The sequence below is a fragment of the Pseudophryne corroboree genome, chromosome 2 (assembly GCF_028390025.1).
Source record: "Pseudophryne corroboree isolate aPseCor3 chromosome 2, aPseCor3.hap2, whole genome shotgun sequence".
NCBI classification, from domain to species: Eukaryota; Metazoa; Chordata; class Amphibia; order Anura; family Myobatrachidae; genus Pseudophryne; species Pseudophryne corroboree.
The window spans coordinates 111,132,645-111,149,387 of record NC_086445.1 but is presented as its reverse complement, the minus strand read 5'-3'; the positions used below and the strand labels follow the sequence as shown (position 1 = coordinate 111,149,387).

General features: G+C 46.6%; 1 protein-coding gene across 1 annotated transcript in view; it reads left to right on the top strand.

The window, feature by feature from the left end:
* CUL5 (cullin 5) overlaps positions 1 to 16,743 on the top strand; it is a 190,852-nt gene that overhangs the window by 129,853 nt on the left and 44,256 nt on the right. Inside the window, exons 8-10 of the mRNA XM_063951611.1 lie at positions 12,712 to 12,805; positions 14,534 to 14,664; positions 15,191 to 15,298. Coding sequence (XP_063807681.1) covers positions 12,712 to 12,805; positions 14,534 to 14,664; positions 15,191 to 15,298 — 333 coding nt within the window. The remainder of the gene's footprint in view (positions 1 to 12,711; positions 12,806 to 14,533; positions 14,665 to 15,190; positions 15,299 to 16,743) is intronic.

The window sequence follows — 16,743 nt, the reverse complement described above, 5'->3', positions numbered from 1 at the left end:
TTAGCTGTGCGCTACGTGTATAGACATTGAGATTGATTTATGAGATGCTGAGGATCTATATTTAGGTATTTGAACAGTTGGGGACTGTAATTATAGTTACATTCATGATTTCCGGTCACTTCCGGTCCGGGGTATTTAAATAGTCAACCAGCTGCTGGCAATAGGTATGCAGCTCAGGGATGACTTGGATTTCTGGACATCTGTAAGTGAAGCCAGATTTGCCCTATGCTTGAGTATCTATCTTTATTGTTACATTTGAACATTGGTTGATGATCTTTATGTATTGATTATTTAGCATTTCCTGTGCCCCAGTAGCTACATCTAAGCAGCAGCAGCTGTTGTATCAGGTATGTTTCATCTAAGCTTTTATGTAGGCACTCTTAATGATACGGTTTGGAGTTTAAAAGTCTTTTGACTTGTGTGGATTATCTGACATTATGCTTGTAGATGTTCGTGTCCTTTGAATATATTTCCTGAGGAATTTATACCTGTTACCTTCTTTCCATATACATTATGGAGGAAGTGAGATCAGGTGAGTGGGATTATACGGAGGTGTGATACGGTGACATCACGGGTGAAGGAGGTGCTACACTTTGCCCAGTCCATCACTGCACTATCTCTATATTTTCTTCTGTATATAGTGGGTGATGGGTAATGATGTGGTTATATGCATACACTAGTCTTTTCCCTATGTGAATACTTGATTGAGATAAGATTGCTATATGGCCTGGGAGGCGGAGCCATCTAAATGTGCTTTTTTTGTTCTTGTTTTAGATAATATACCAGCTATTATTATTTGATGTTGATGTAATTATCTTGCATTGCCGGTCTTGAGAAAGGTTCATTATCGGACCGAAACGTCGACACCAAGGCTCTTTTGATGATTAATAAAATTCCTCATTTTATGTATGGACTGACTTGTACCTTTGCGTGAGTGCACTCTCCACATTGTGGAAATACTGCTATTATATGTATATGTATACTGACAGCGGCATCCCAGCTACCAGGATGCGGCAGCGGAGCGAGCGCTAGTAAGTCCCTTGCGGGCTTGCTGCCGGCTCGCCACAGCTTACATTCTCCCTCTATGGTTGTCGTAGACACCCATAGGGGGAGAAAATACTGTGACGCTGATATTGTAGCGCTGTGCAGGTTCCCGGTGTCTGCATTGTGATGGCCGGGATCATGTGCGGCGGGATCTTTAGCACTTCCCGAATGTAACATAGTAACATAGTAATTGAGGTTGAATAGAGGCAAAATGCCCATCGTGTTCAACCTGTATTCTGTATTAAGTTGAGTTGATTATAATGTACCTGCTGAAGTAATATTTTATGACTAGTTAACAACTATAAATCATGTTACACCCGGATTATCAACGTCAATATTTTAAATGTTATAACCTTGGATATCCTTTTCAATCAGAAATTCATCGAATCCTTTTTTAAATGTATTTACAGAGTCCGCCATTACCACCTTCTCTGGCAAGGACTTCCAAATCCTTATTGCCTCCTCCAGCCTCAGCGAGTGCCCACGTGTCCTAAACATAGTTTTTTAATAAATAATTCCTCTGATAACTCTTTGTAATGCCCCTTTACATATTTGAAGACAATAATGTCTCCTCTTAGACGCCTCTTTTCCAGTGTATACATATTCAACCTAGTAAACCTTTCCTCGTAATCCAGTCCCTCTAGCCCTTTAATAATTTTAGTAGCTCGCCTTTGAAACCCTTTCGAGTTCACTGATATCTTTTTTTATACAGTGGTGCCCAAAACTGAACACAATATTCCAGGTGCGGACGTACCAATGATTTGTACAGCGGCAGGACTACATCCTCATCCCTTGTCTCAGTTCCGTTTTATGCATGCTAGCACCTTACTTGCCTTCTTTACTGTGCTTTGAAATTGTATACAGTTATTAAGCCTATTATCAATGAGTACCCCCAAATCTTTATCCAATACTGTTACCCCTAGACTTTCCCCATTTAATATGTAGGATGCAAGTTTGTTTTTAGTACCGAAATGCATAACCTTGCATTTTTCTATATTGAACCTCATTCTCCATTTAGACGCCCAGATTTCAAGTTTAGATAAGTCATTCTGCAGACTCAACATCTATTTCTGAATTAATTACCCTACACAGTTTAGTATCATCTGCAAAGATTGACACTGTGCTTTCCAGGCCTATTTCTGGGTCATTGATAAATATGTTGAACAGTAGTGGCTGAGTACGGACCCTTGTGGTATTCCGCTGACTGCTGGTGTCCAGCTTGAGGACTTCCCGTTGACCGCTGTACGCTGTTATCCAGCCAGTTACTTATCCATGTACAAATAGTTTTTCCTAGGCCAGGCTCCTTTAATTTGATGATCAGTCTCCTGTGAAGCACTGTATTGAAGGCTTTTGCAAAATCTAAGTAGAACACATCCACTGCTTTTCCCTGGTCAAGATTGTCGCTCACTTCCTCATAGACGTTAACTAAGTTAGTTTGATATGATCTGTCCCTCACAAACCCATGCTGGTTCTTGCTAATAATCTTAGTGGTCTGCAGATACTCCTGTATACTATCCCTTCGAATTCCTTCCAATATTTTCCCCACTATAGATGTCAAACTAACTGGTCTGTAGTTACGTGGATGATTTTTTTTGGATCCCTTTTTAAATAATGGCACTACCTCAGCTATACGCCAATCCTTCGGTACCATGCCTGATCTAATTGAACTATTGAAAATCAAGTATAGGGGTCTTGCTAGTTGTGACCTAAGAACCCTTGGATGAAGTCCATCCGGGCCAGGTGATTTATTAATCTTTATTTTGCTTAATCTCACCCTGATTACTTCTTCACTTAAACAAGTATCTAACCACGAATCATTACTGTCACTATCCCTATGCACTATTCCCGCCGTCAGTTCTTCTCTGGTGAAAACAGATTGAAAAATTTGTGCAGTATTTCTGCTTTTATTTCGTCATCATTTATCAATGCTCCAAATTCATCTTTTATTGGAATTATGTTCTCCTTTTTTAATCTTTTACTGTTTATGTATTTCAAAAACTTTTTAGGATTGGTTTTACTCTCTATAGCGATTTGCTTTTCGTTTTCAATTTTAGCTGCTCTTATTGCTTTTCTGCATCTTTTATTGCATTCCTTGTAGTACTGGAATGAATCCTCCTTTCCATTAGATTTAAATGCTTTGAAAGCATGCTTCTTTTTATCAATTTCTGCCTTGACCTTCTTGTTAAGCCACATCGGTTTGATTTTGGTACTCCTGCGTTTACTGCCCATGGGAATAAATTTGTGAATATTGCTATCTAGCAACCCTTTTAAAGCATCCCACATTTCCGAAGTGTTCTTGCCATGAAACAAAACTTCCCACTCGATGTTGTTTAGTGCACATCTCAGCATATTGAAGTTAGCCTTCCTAAAGTTAAATGTTTTTGTTGAACCCTTATAGCTATGTTTCCTGAAACGGATGTCGAATGTGATCATATAGTGATCACTGTTACCAAAAGTCTCCCCAACTTTAGTGTTTGATATAATGTCCATATTATTAGTAATTACTAGATCCAGAGTAGCTTTACCCCTAGTTGGGTCCTCAACTAATTGAGACAAGTAGTGATCCATCATTACTCCAATTAATATCAGTATAATTAAAATCCCCAATCACTAGGATGTCCCCCAATCCCGCAGCCCTTTTCGATTTGCTGCAAGAGTTGTTCTTCCTCATGTATGCTAATATCCGGCATTTGTAGCACGTGCCTATAACTAGTTTTTTTTCATCAATACCCCCACTTGAGATTTCAACCCATAGTGACTCCACATTATCGCCAGTCCCCTCATAAATAACCTCCTTTAAATATGGTTTAAGAGATGGTTTAACATAAAGACATACACCTCCTCCTCTTTTGCTTGCTCTGTCCCTCCTGAAAAGAGAATACCCCTCCAAGTTCGCAACCCAGTCGTGAGAGTCGTCCCACCATGTTTCTGTAATACCTATAATATCATACTGAGCCTTTGATGCTAACCGTTCCAATTCCACCATTTTACCTGCTAGGCTTCTTACGTTTGCAAGCATACATTTTAGTTTAGCGGTTCCTTTTCCGCTTGTTTTTTTTTTAAAGGTATCCCATCATGGTTTACTAGTGCCTCCCTAGAGTTACTCTTACTGATTGTCCTTCTCGCTCCCTCTCCACCCCCACCATACTTAATACTGCCCACCTTACTCTTCCCTTTGATCAACCCAATGTTTCGGCCTAAACTCTCCGCCCCGACATAAGTATTTTCCCTTATGCTACGTACGTCATTTTCTATATGCTGAAATGATGACACATAATTGTTGTTAGTTAATGTTTTGGCAATACCTGTGTTAATACCCTTTTTAGAACCCATGGAAATACCCTTGCCGGCTGCTCTTTCCCTCCCCCCTTCTCCACCCCCATTTAGCTCACTACCAGGGCCGGGTACTAGACCTTGTGGCGCCCAGGGTGAAAGTTTCCTGTGCCCCCCCCGGTAAAATACAGTTGGTGCACGCCGAGGGCGCTCGCCCCAAAACGGGTATGGCTTCTTCATAGGGAAGGGACGTGGCTTCTTCATAGGGAAGGGGCATACCCAGAGTTATCCCTCTGTACTTGTGCCCCCCTGTAGCTGTGCATCCAGTAGTTTTGCCCCTAGAAGCTGTACCCCCAGTTAATTTCCCCTTGTAGCTATGCCCCCAGTTAATTTCCCCTTGTAGCTGTGCTCCCTGTAGTAGCGCCGCTTTGAAACCCTAAAAAAAACCCCCAACAAACAAAAACCAATACTTACCAGCCTCGCTCCTGCTTCCAGACCGCTGCTGCTGCTGTCTCCGGGCGCCGGCTCCTCTCTATGGGAGAGACGTCATGACGTCTCTCCCATAGCAGTGACGCATTGACACTAGGGGTCAATTTTGACCTCTAGCGTCACTCAGCTACGCCGGCTGCAGCGGGCGCACACAGCGACCGCTGCAGCCAGGGGCCGGGGAGTGGGGAGGGAGGGTGGATTAGTAGCGGCTCTTGCGGCTGCGGCACCCCGGGCTAAAAGCCTGCTTGACCGTGGCAAGAACCTCTACTGCTCACTACCACCATCCTTACTATTCTCACTGCATGACCCATAGTTTCTAGCTAAACCCTTCCCCCAGGCACCTAGTTTAAAAGCTCCTCCAACCTACTAACCATCTTCTCTTCCCCCCAGCTCCGCAGCCCCCTTCTCATTCAGGTGCATTCCATTGCAACAAAAAAGATGGCGCCTGACTGAGAAGTCCGCCCAGTGTTCCAGGGACACAAACTCCTCCTTCCTACACCATTCTCTAAGCCACACATTTACCTCCCTGATCTCCCTCTGCCTCCCTGGACTAGTGCGTGGCACTGGTAATATTTTGGAGAATATTACCTTAGATGTCCTTTCTTTTAGTTTCTGGCCTAAGTCCCTATAATCATTCTTAAGGACATCCCCATCTACTGCTAATGTAACTAATTTGGTTGCTGTTTCTATTCTTCTTGGTTACATAGAAACATAGAATTTGACGGCAGATAAGAACCACTTGGCCCATCTAGTCTGCCCCTTTTTTATTTTATCCTTTAGGCAATCTCAAGCCTAAAGGGCTTGAGATTTATGTCAATCGCAATAAAATTACACGAGAAAAAATCCGGAAGGGGAAGTACGTTGACATCTTCACCCTTACGGATGAGATGCGGCAGGGTTTTGACGCAGCTAAGAAACCGGGTGGCATTGGGGAAAACCCCCCCCACCTGTTTGACCTGTTGCCGCCTGGTTCAATCACAGTAAATGAAGCCGATGTATACATGTTACTTGGCTTGTTCTTCAGGACACTACAATTTTGGCTAAAAGCAGCAGCTACACATGTCCTCCTGTCTGTAGCTTACTCTGCTTATAGAATATTACAAGTGATGATGAAGGCCAGCAGGGGGATGCTCTCTGTGTTAGAGCATCATTATAATGAAGTTTTGTTTGTCATTTATACACAGCCAGTTACTGGTAATTAGTGATGTAGTAATTGTATCTACAAGATGTAACAGAATTGCTCCTGCAGGTTGTAAAAATATCTGATACTCTACCTTGTTTATTATACTTAGAGGCAGATGTACTAAGCCTCGGACGGAGATAAAGGGGTTAGATGTATAAGTGCTGTTACGGGGAGAAGTGGCGTAAGCTCACGTTATGTGCACTGATACTGCTTCTCCCCCATGTATTCATGCGGCGGGGTGCTACCTGACAGGGCACTATGCCCCCCTAGCATTATCTTTGCTGCTATCTTTAAGATTTGGGACTGATCATTCCGACTACTGCAGCTGTTGTTGCCTGAAGCACAGCGCTGTCCTGCCTTTCTGCTCTGACAGCCAGCGATTGTGCAGACAAGAACAATAAAGTTTGAGTATTTTATTTTTTTTCCACTATTGCCACGGTTGACGCTGGGAGGTAGTTGACTGGGCATGCGCAGTATGCATTAAAGCGCGAGTCAGTGGCAGCAGGGGAGCGGAGATCGCCGGGCAGGTGATGTAACACACTCTCTCTTTGGCAATTAGGTGCTTCATACATGCAGACGGTATATGTACCCGATTCACCACGATCTGGAGGTGAAGCAGGTCCAGACAAATAACGGCTGTAGCCGCAAATTAATACATCTACCCCAAAGTAGCAGCCAGTCGGCTCCTAGCTGCCATGTTACAGGCTGTGTTTGAATAATGATCGTTAGGAGCTGGTTTGTTGGTAGGTAGGAAAACTCTCTCCACTTTATCACCTTCCAATCTGCTCCTTGGTCCCAAATCTTCTTGCTGACTTTGTTTGTTAGTACACTGTGGATACATCCTGCTGTACAGTGTGTCATAGCCACTCTTTTATCATTATGTTTAATGTAGGGCATGTCTGGTTTAATCTGTTTCTCTGACGTCCTAAGTGGATGCTGGGACTCCGTAAGGACCATGGGGAATAGCGGCTCCGCAGGAGACTGGGCACAACTAAAGAAAGCTTTAGGACTACCTGGTGTGCACTGGCTCCTCCCACTATGACCCTCCTCCAGACCTCCGTTAGAATCTTGTGCCCGGCTGAGCTGGATGCACACTAGGGGCTCTCCTGAGCTCCTAGAAAGAAAGTATATTTTAGGTTTTTTATTTTACAGTGAGATCTGCTGGCAACAGACTCACTGCAGCGAGGGACTAAGGGGAGAAGAAGCGAACCTACCTAACTGGTGGTAGTTTGGGCTTCTTAGGCTACTGGACACCATTAGCTCCAGAGGGATCGACCGCAGGACCCGACCTTGGTGTTCGTTCCCGGAGCCGCGCCGCCGGCCCCCTTACAGAGCCAGAAGCAAGAAGTGTTCCGGAAAATCGGCGGCAGAAGACTTCTGTCTTCAACAAGGTAGCGCACAGCACTGCAGCTGTGCGCCATTGCTCCTCATGCACACCTCACACTCCGGTCACTGATGGGTGCAGGGCGCTGGGGGGGGGGGGGGGGGGCGACCTGGGGGGGGGGGGGGGGGGGGGGGGGGCGGGGCGCCCTGAGGGCAATACAATACACCTTGGCTGGCAAATCTTCACAATATATAGTCCCAGGGCTATATATGTGATAAATTACCCCTGCCAGAATCCATGAAAAAGCGGGAGAAAAGTCAGCCGAAAAAGGGGCGGGGCTATCTCCCTCAGCACACTGGCGCCATTTTATCTTCACAGTGCAGCTGGAAGATAGCTCCCCAGGCTCTCCCCTGTAGTTTTCAGGCTCAAAGGGTTAAAAAGAGAGGGGGGGCACTAAATTTAGGTGAAATATGTGTATACAAGCAGCTATTGGGGGAAAAATCACTCAGTTATAGTGTTAATCCCTGCATTATATAGCGCTCTGGTGTGTGCTGGCATACTCTCTCTCTGTCTCCCCAAAGGACTTTGTGGGGTCCTGTCCTCAGTCAGAGCATTCCCTGTGTGTGTGCGGTGTGTCGGTACAGCTGTGTCGACATGTTGGATGAGGAAGGTTACGTGGAGGCGGAGCAGAGGCCGATAAAAGGGATGTCGCCCCCTGTGGGGCCGACACCAGAGTGGATGGATTGGTGGAAGGTATTAACCGACAATGTCAACTCCTTACATAAAAGGCTGGATGACGTAACAGCTGTGGGACAGCCGGCTTCTCAGCCCGCGCCTGCCCAGGCGTCTCAAAGGCCATCAGGGGCTCAAAAAACGCCCGTTACCTCAGATGGCAGACACAGATGTCGGCACGGAGTCTGACTCCAGTGTCGACAAGGTTGAGATATATACACAATCCACTAGGAACATCCGTTACATGATCTCGGCAATGATAAATGTGTTACACATTTCTGACATGAACCCAAGTACCACATAAAGGGGGTTTTATTTTTGGGGAGAAAAAGCAGCCAGTGTTTGGTTCCCCCATCAGATGAGTGAATGAAGTGTGTAAAGAAGCGTGGGTTCCCCTGATAAGAAACTGGTAATTTCTAAAAAGCTACTGATGGCGTACCCTTTCCCGCCAGAGGATAGGTCACGTTGGGAGATATCCCCTAGGGTGGATAAGGTGCTCACACGTTTGTCAAAAAAGGTGGCACTGCCGTCTTAGAATACGGTCACCTTGAAGGAGCCTGCTGATAAAAAGCAGGAGGCTATCCTGAAGTCTGTATATACACACTCAGGTTCTATACTGAGACCTGCAATTGCCTCAGCATAAATAGTGCTGCTGCTGCAGCGTGGTCTGATACCCTGTCAGATAATATTAATACCCTAGACAGGGATAATATTTTGCTAACATAGAGCATATTAAAGACGTCGTCTTATATATGAAGGATGCACAGAGGGATATTTGCCGGCTGGCACCCAGAGTTAATGCAATGTCCATTCTGCCAGGAGGGTATTAGAGACCCGGCAATGGACAGGTGATGCTGCCTTTAAAAGGCACATGGAGATTCTGCCTTATAAGGGTGAGGAATTGTTTGGGGACGGTCTCTGGGACCTCGTATCCACAGCAACAGCTGGGAAGAAAAATTTTTACCTCCGGTTTCCTCACAGCCTAAGAAAGCACCGTATTTTCAGGTACAGTCCTTTCGGCTTCAGAAAAGCAAGCGGGTCAAAGGCGCTTCCTTTCTGCACAGAGACAAGGGAAGAAGGAAAAAGCTGCACCAGACAGCCAGTTCCCAGGATCAAAAATCTTCCCCCGCTTCCTCTGAGTCCACCGCATGACGCTGGGGCTCCACAGGTGGAGACAGGTGCAGTGGGGGCGCGTCTCGGGAACTTCAGGGACCAATGGGCTTGCCCACAGGTGGATCCCTAGGTTCTGCAAGTAGTATCACAGGGATACAGGCTGGAGTTCGAGACGACTCCCCCTCGCCGTTACCTCACATCAGCCTTGCCGGCTGCCCTCGGAGAAAGGTAGTACTGGCGGCAATTCACAAGCTGTACTTCCAGCAGGTGAAATCATGGTACCCCTCCTTCAACAAGGCCGGGGTTACTATTCCAAAATGTTGTGGTACCGAAACCAGACGGTTCGGTGAGACCCATTCTAAAATTGAAATCCTTGAACACTTATATACGAAGGTTCAAGTTCAAAATGGAATCGCTCAGGGCGATTATTGCAAGCCTGGAAAATTTCAGGGTATCACTGGACATCAAGGATGCGTACCTGCATGTCGCTATTTACCCTCTTCACCAGGAGTACCTCAAAATTGTGGTACAGGATTGTCATTACCAATTCCAGACGTTGCCGTTGGTCTGTCCCCAGCACCGAGGGTATTTACCAAGGTAATGGCCGAAATAATTATCCCGTACTTGGACGATCTCCTTATAAAGGCGAGGTCCAGGGAGCAGTTGTTCGTCAGAGTAGCACTATCTCGGGAAGTGCTACAACAGCACGGCTGGATTCTGAATATTCCAAAGCCGCAGCTGGTTCCTACGACGCGTCTACTGTTCCTGGGTATGGTTCTGGACACAGAACAGGATAAAAAGGGTTTCTCCCGGAGGAGAAGTCCAAGGAGTTGTCGTCTCTAGACAGTGACCTCCTAATACAAATACAGGTGTCGGTGCATCAATGCACGCGAGCCCTGGGAAAGATGGTAGCTTCTTACGAAGAAATTCCATTCGCCAGGTCCCATGCAAGGATCTTCCAGTGGGATCTGTGGGACAGGTGGTCCGGGTCGCATCTTCAGATGCATCGGCGGATAACCCTGTCTCCAAGGGCCAGGGTGTCGCTGTTGTGGTGGCTGCAGAGTACTCATCTTCTAGGGGGCCGCAGATTCGGCATACAGGACTGGGTCCTGGTGACCACGGATGCCAGCCTTCGAGGCTGGGGGGCAGTCACACAGGGAAGAAACTTCCAAGGCCTATGGAAAAGTCAGGAGACTTCCCTACACATAAATGTCTGGAACTAAGGGCCATTTACAATGCCCTAAGTCAGGCTAGACCCCTGCTTCAACACCGGCCGGTGCTGATCCAGTCAGACAACATCACGGCGGTCGCTCATGTAAACCGACAGGGCGGCACAAGAAGCAGGATGGCGATGGCAGAAGCCACAAGGATTCTCCGATGGGCGGAAAATCATGTGTTAGCACTGTCAGCAGTGTTCATTCCCGGAGTGGACAACTGAGAAGCAGACTTTCTCAGCAGGCACGGCCTCCACCCGGGAGAGTGGGGACTTCATCCAGAAGTCTTCCAAATGATTGTACACCGTTGGGAAAGGCCACAGGTGGACATGATGGCGTCCCGCCTCAACAAAAAGCTACAAAGATATAGCGCCAGGTCAAGGGACCCTCAGGCGATAGCTGTGGACGCTCTGGTAACACCGTGGGTGTACCAGTCGGTGTATGTGTTCCCTTCTCTGCCTCTCTTACCCAGGGTAATGAGAATAATAAGAAGGAGAGGAGTAAGAACTATACTCAGTGTTCCGGATTGGCCAAGATGAGCTTGGTACCCAGAACTCCAAGAAATTATCTCAGAGGACCCATGGCCTCTGCCGCTCAGACAGGACCTGCTGCAGCAGGGGGCCTGTCTGTTCCAAGACGTACCGTGGCTGCGTTTGACGGCATGGCGGTTGAACGCCGGATCCTGAAGGAAAAGGGCATTCCGGAGGAAGTTATCCCTACGCTAATTAAAGCTAGGAAAGAAGTGAACGCAAACCATTATCACCGCATATGGCGGAAATATGTTGCGTGCTGTGAGGCCAGGAAGGCCCCAAAGGAGGAATTTCAGCTAGGTCGATTTCTGCACTTCCTACTGTCAGAGGTGACTATGGGCCTAAAATTGGGTTCCATTAAGGTCCAGATTTCGGCTCTATCGATTTTCTTCCAAAATAGAACTGGCTTCACTGCCTGAAGTTCAGACGTTTGTTAAGGGAGTGCTGCATAGTCAGCCCCCGTTTGTGCCTCCAGTGGCACCGTGGGATCTCAACGTGGTGTTGGATTTCCTGAAGTCGCATTGGGTTGAGCCACTTAAATCCGTGGAGCTACAATACCTCACGTGGAAAGTGGTCATGCTGTGGGCCTTGGCGTCGGCCAGGCGTGTATAAGAATTGGCGGCTTTGTCATGCAAAAGCCCTTATCTGTATTTTATATGGATAAGGCGGAATTGAGGACTCGTTCCCAATTCCTTCCTAAGGTGGTATCAGTTTTTCATGTGAACCAACCTATTGTGGTGCCTGCGGCTACTTGGGACTTGGAGGATTCCAAGTTATTGGACGTAGTCAGGGCCCTGAAAAGTATATGTTTCCAGGACGGCTGGAGTCAGGAAAACTGACTCGCTATTTATCCTGTATGCACCCAACAAGCTGGGTGCTCCTGCTTCTAAGCAGACTATTGCTCGCTGGATCTGTAGCACGATTCAACTTGCACATTCTGCGGCTGGACTGCCGCACCCTAAATCTGTAAAAGCCCATTCCACGAGGAAAGTGGGCTCTTCTTGGGCGGCTGCCCGAGGGGTCTCGGCTTTACAAATTTGCCGAGCTGTTACTTGGTCGGGTTCAAACACTTTTGCAAGAGTCTACAAGTTTGATACCCTGGCTGAGGAGGACCTAGAGTTTGCTCATTCGGTGCTGCAGAGTCATCCGCACTCTCCCGCCCAATTGGGAGCTTTGGTATAATCCCCATGGTCCTTACGGAGTCCCAGTATCCACTTAGGACGTCAGAGAAAATAAGATTTTACTCACTGGTAAATCTATTTCTCGTAGTCCGTAGTGGATGCTGGGCGCCCATCCCAAGTGCGGATTGTCTGCAATACTTGTATATAGTTATTGCCTAACTAAAGGGTTATTGTTGAGCCGTCTGTTGAGAGGCTCAGTTATATTTCATACTGTTAACTGGGTATAGTATCACGAGTTATACGGTGTGGCTGGTATGAGTCTTACCCGGGATTCAAAATCCTTCCTTATTGTGTCAGCTCTTCCGGGCACAGTATCCTAACTGAGGTCTGGAGGAGGGTCATAGTGGGAGGAGCCAGTGCACACCAGGTAGTCCTAAAGCTTTCTTTAGTTGTGCCCAGTCTCCTGCGGAGCCGCTATTCCCCATGGTCCTTACGGAGTCCCAGCATCCACTACGGACTACGAGAAATAGATTTACCGGTGAGTAAAATCTTATTTTTGCTTCCTGTGGCGCTATTACAATTCGGTGCAGCGTTTCGTTCCTGTGGCGCTATTACAATTCGATGCAGTGTATCGTAACAGAGGACATCCATCCATTCATTACAGTGACTTGTATTTTCCACTTCACAGCTGATGGAGTGCTGCGTGAATGCCCTTGTGACCTCCTTCAAAGAGACTATTTTAGCTGAGTGCCAAGGAATGATCAAGCGCAATGAGACGGATAGTAAGTGGATAAGTAATAATTGCCTGGTAGTAAACGCCACCCACCCAATGGGCGATCTTCATGATTTACAGTTACACTCCTTTTTGTCATCTTGCTTCATTTCCTTCTGTGCCTGGTTTTGAAGTGGACAGGTATAGAACAGCCTGTAACCAATCAGATCAGGGTATGGGTTGTTGGGTCGACACAACTTAGGTCGACACTCAGGTTGACCACTGAAGGTCGACATGCATTTGGTCAACATGGGCGTTAGGTCGACATGTACTAGGTTGACAGGTAAAAAGGTCGACATGAGGTTTTTGGTGTCATTTTCTCCGTAAAGTGACGGGGGAACCCCAATTAGTGCACCGTGTCCCCTCACATGGCTCGCTTCACTCGGCACAGATTACCGTTCCAATTGTAGTCCACGTGGATCGTTAAGTATGAAAAAAATCCCCCCCCTAAAAAAATGTGAAAAAAAACTCATGTCAACCTTTTGACCTGTCGACCTAGTACATGTCGACCTAATGGCATTGTCAACCTTCAGTGGACGACCTAATGAGTGTCGACTGTAACCGTCAGATCACTGAAATGCTCAGAGTAGCACAGATTGACAGGTGCAGGGTCCCCAGTAGTACGAGGTGTAGATGTTGGGGGTCCTATCACACCCATGCAGAAAGATTGTTGTATCAAACGCTTGTCTATACGAAACAAAGCCTTTGTCACAATGTGGGTCGTAAATGTGATCCTCAATTCTAGTGTGTTCGTTCTTCAGTTTCACAACAAAGTTTGTGTTGTGTATACAGGACAGCTTTTGTGGCAGTGATTTTATACTGCACATTCTAAATGATGGGTTCCTAGGGGCTGATTCAGTTAGTCATTAACGGCCGCTTGGATGATTGATGATATTTCAAAGTGGGCGGAGTTTAAGCCACCTGTTTGGTGATCAGCGCTCTCCCACTATCGGCTGTCCTTACCGGTGTTTGCACCTTGAGGAAACCAGCGGCACCCGTCCTCTGACCGTTCATACAATGGCTGGCACATCTGCATAGTATCTTGTATCTTGTCTGATAGGGGGCGCCCCGTCACTAACCCCACTTTAATACATGAGGATGAAACGGTAACTGCAGCACATAATGTGCAGATACCAGTTACCTCCTAACGGGTGTACTACGACTTGCCGGCGCTCTGGATCCCAGTGCCCAGCATACCGGCGCCGGGATCCCGACCAACGGAATGCTGGCAGTGGGGCGAGGGCAAAAGAGCTCCTTGCGGGCTTGCTGCGCTCGCCACGCTGCGAGCAGGGTGGCGCGCCACGCTATTTATTCTCCCTCCAGGGGTGTCGTGGACACCCCAAGAGGGAGAGAAGGTGTCGGTATACCGGTGGTCGGGATCTCGGCGCCAGTATGCTGAGTGCCGAGATCCCGACAGCCGATATATGGAGTACCTCGCCTCCTAACATACTTTCATACATGCACCCCAAGGTTTTATCTGCACTTCCGGTTTGAACCAGAAGAAATACAAGCAAGGTTTTCCTGCCCTGATATCCCATGCAGGGTGTTAGGGTGTGACCTACTAGCAGCTAAATGAATGGCTCCCCCTATACTGTGCAGCACAGATAAGGTTTTGGGCTGCTAGTCAGGTGGACACACATATTTATAGCTATTTGTGTGTATGGATTATGTGTATGGATGGATGGTATTTAATGTCCATCTGTCCATCTATGATATGTTCACTCTGGTTTCTTCTCAGAGTTGCACTTAATGTTTTCCCTCATGGATAAAGTTCCAAATGGAATTGAGCCAATGTTAAAAGATCTGGAAGAGCACATTGTTAGCGCCGGATTAGCTGACATGGTGGCAGCTGCAGAAACCATTACTACTGTAAGTATCTTCCTCCTCTGCATGTTGTAATACACAGCTTTTTCTGTATATGTGATGTGGTAGAGCGTTGGTGAGCAGCCATTAGTAGAGAGTGCTGTAGTTCTATACAATCCGAAGGAAGCATGGGGAAAACCAGTTGTATTGTTATATACAACCTGATGCGGATCACGCACAGAGTAATTGGTTACATATGCAGAGCACGCGCAGAGTAATTGGTTACACGTGCAGATCATGCGCAGAGTAATTGGTTACATACGCAGAGCACGCGCAGAGTAATTGGTTACACACGCAGAGCACGCACAGAGTAATTGGTTACACACAGAGCACGCGCAGAGTAATTGGTTACATGCACAGAGCACGCGCAGAGTCATTGGTTACATACGCAGAGCACGCGCAGAGTCATTGGTTACATACGCAGAGCACACGCAGAGTCATTGGTTACATACGCAGAGCACGCGCAGAGTCATTGGTTACATACGCAGAACATGCACAGAGTAATTTTTGTTTTCTAATTTCTCTCTTCAAGGACTCAGAGAAGTACGTAGAGCAATTACTGACATTATTTAATAGATTTAGCAAACTAGTCAAAGAAGCGTTTCAGGATGATCCACGTTTTCTTACTGCTCGGGACAAGGTAAGCCCATGTTATCTTTATCTCTCATTTTGGTTGGCAGTAATGTATTTTATGTATTTAAAGGCTTTGGGGTGTATTTGCTAAAGGTCGTTTTTGTTTTTTGGGTTGTTTTGCATTTACAAACTGACCAAATGATCAACTTTAGAACAATGGACCAACTAATATTTATTTTAAATAGAGAAGAATACAAAATGCAGATTTATTAAGCCTTTGCTTGCAAAACTAACCAAAGAATTACGGCCAACTTACCCAAATAATAGACTTGCCTGTGGTGCGGCAAGTTCATGTGAAGCCCTGCACATATCTCTATGATATGTACAGACTTCGTTTGCAGACTGGGCTTTGGGGTGTGGAGGTAAAAGTAATTAGCAAAATACACTGATGTGCCAATAGTCATGGGATAGCAGTATGTAAAGGTAATCTTATGTGGCGCCACCGTAATGTGAAGTCTTGGAAAAGGCCAGACCTTCATCAGTTGTAATCTGACATCTTGTGAGTCATCGGCTAGGCTGCTCATGGCAAGCGGACGTGAATTATCAGAGTTCGAACTAGGATTGATAGTGGGTGCCCGTCGGATGGTATTCCATTTCCGAAGTTGTGCAGACATTCAACATTCCTTGATCTACAATGTCATGTGTGTACTGGAAATACCTATTTGGAGGCATTACCACCCACCATGGACAGTGCAGGGGCTGGCTACGGGTGCTAAATGATAATGACCAGCGGCGTCTGGTCAGAATTGTCCGTGGTAACAGATAAGCGACACTGGCACAAATCACATCCACATTCAATGCAAGAGGTATTAGGCACATATCCAGCAGGTCAATGCAACACTCTTTAGCTTCCATGGGATAAAGTGCCCCTGTTACTACTACAACACCGGACACAACGCCTCACATGGGCTTGTGACATTGCTAATTGGATCCTGGAGGCATGGTGTGATGAGTCACAGTTCCAGTTTTTTGGGGGTGATGGTAGGGTTTGGTGAGAACCCCATGAGGCCATGGACCCAGTTGTCAACAAGGCACCTTGCAGATTGGTGGTGGTTTCATAGTAATGCAGACTGTGTTCACGTGGCGTGGGTTGGGTCCACCTGAAAATGTCTTTGACCAGTAACCGCTCCATTGCATTGCATGGTGACCATTTGCAGCGCTTCATGTACCCCCACAACAATGGAATATTCCAGAAGGATAATGGACTGTTGTCCAGAAGTGGTTTGAGGAGCATTCTGGAGAGTTCCAACAAATGGTGTGGCCACCACGTTCACCTGATATGTACCCAATCGAACATTTATGGGACAGGGGTCCTACATGACACCAGGCATCTATCCTATGACTTTTGGCACTTTAGTGTAATATTGTTTTTTACAGGTGGACTACAGGCTCCAGCAAGCATGCCCCAGCTTGATGGCTTGTGTCAAACCACAAGTCCCAGTATGCCTGGAC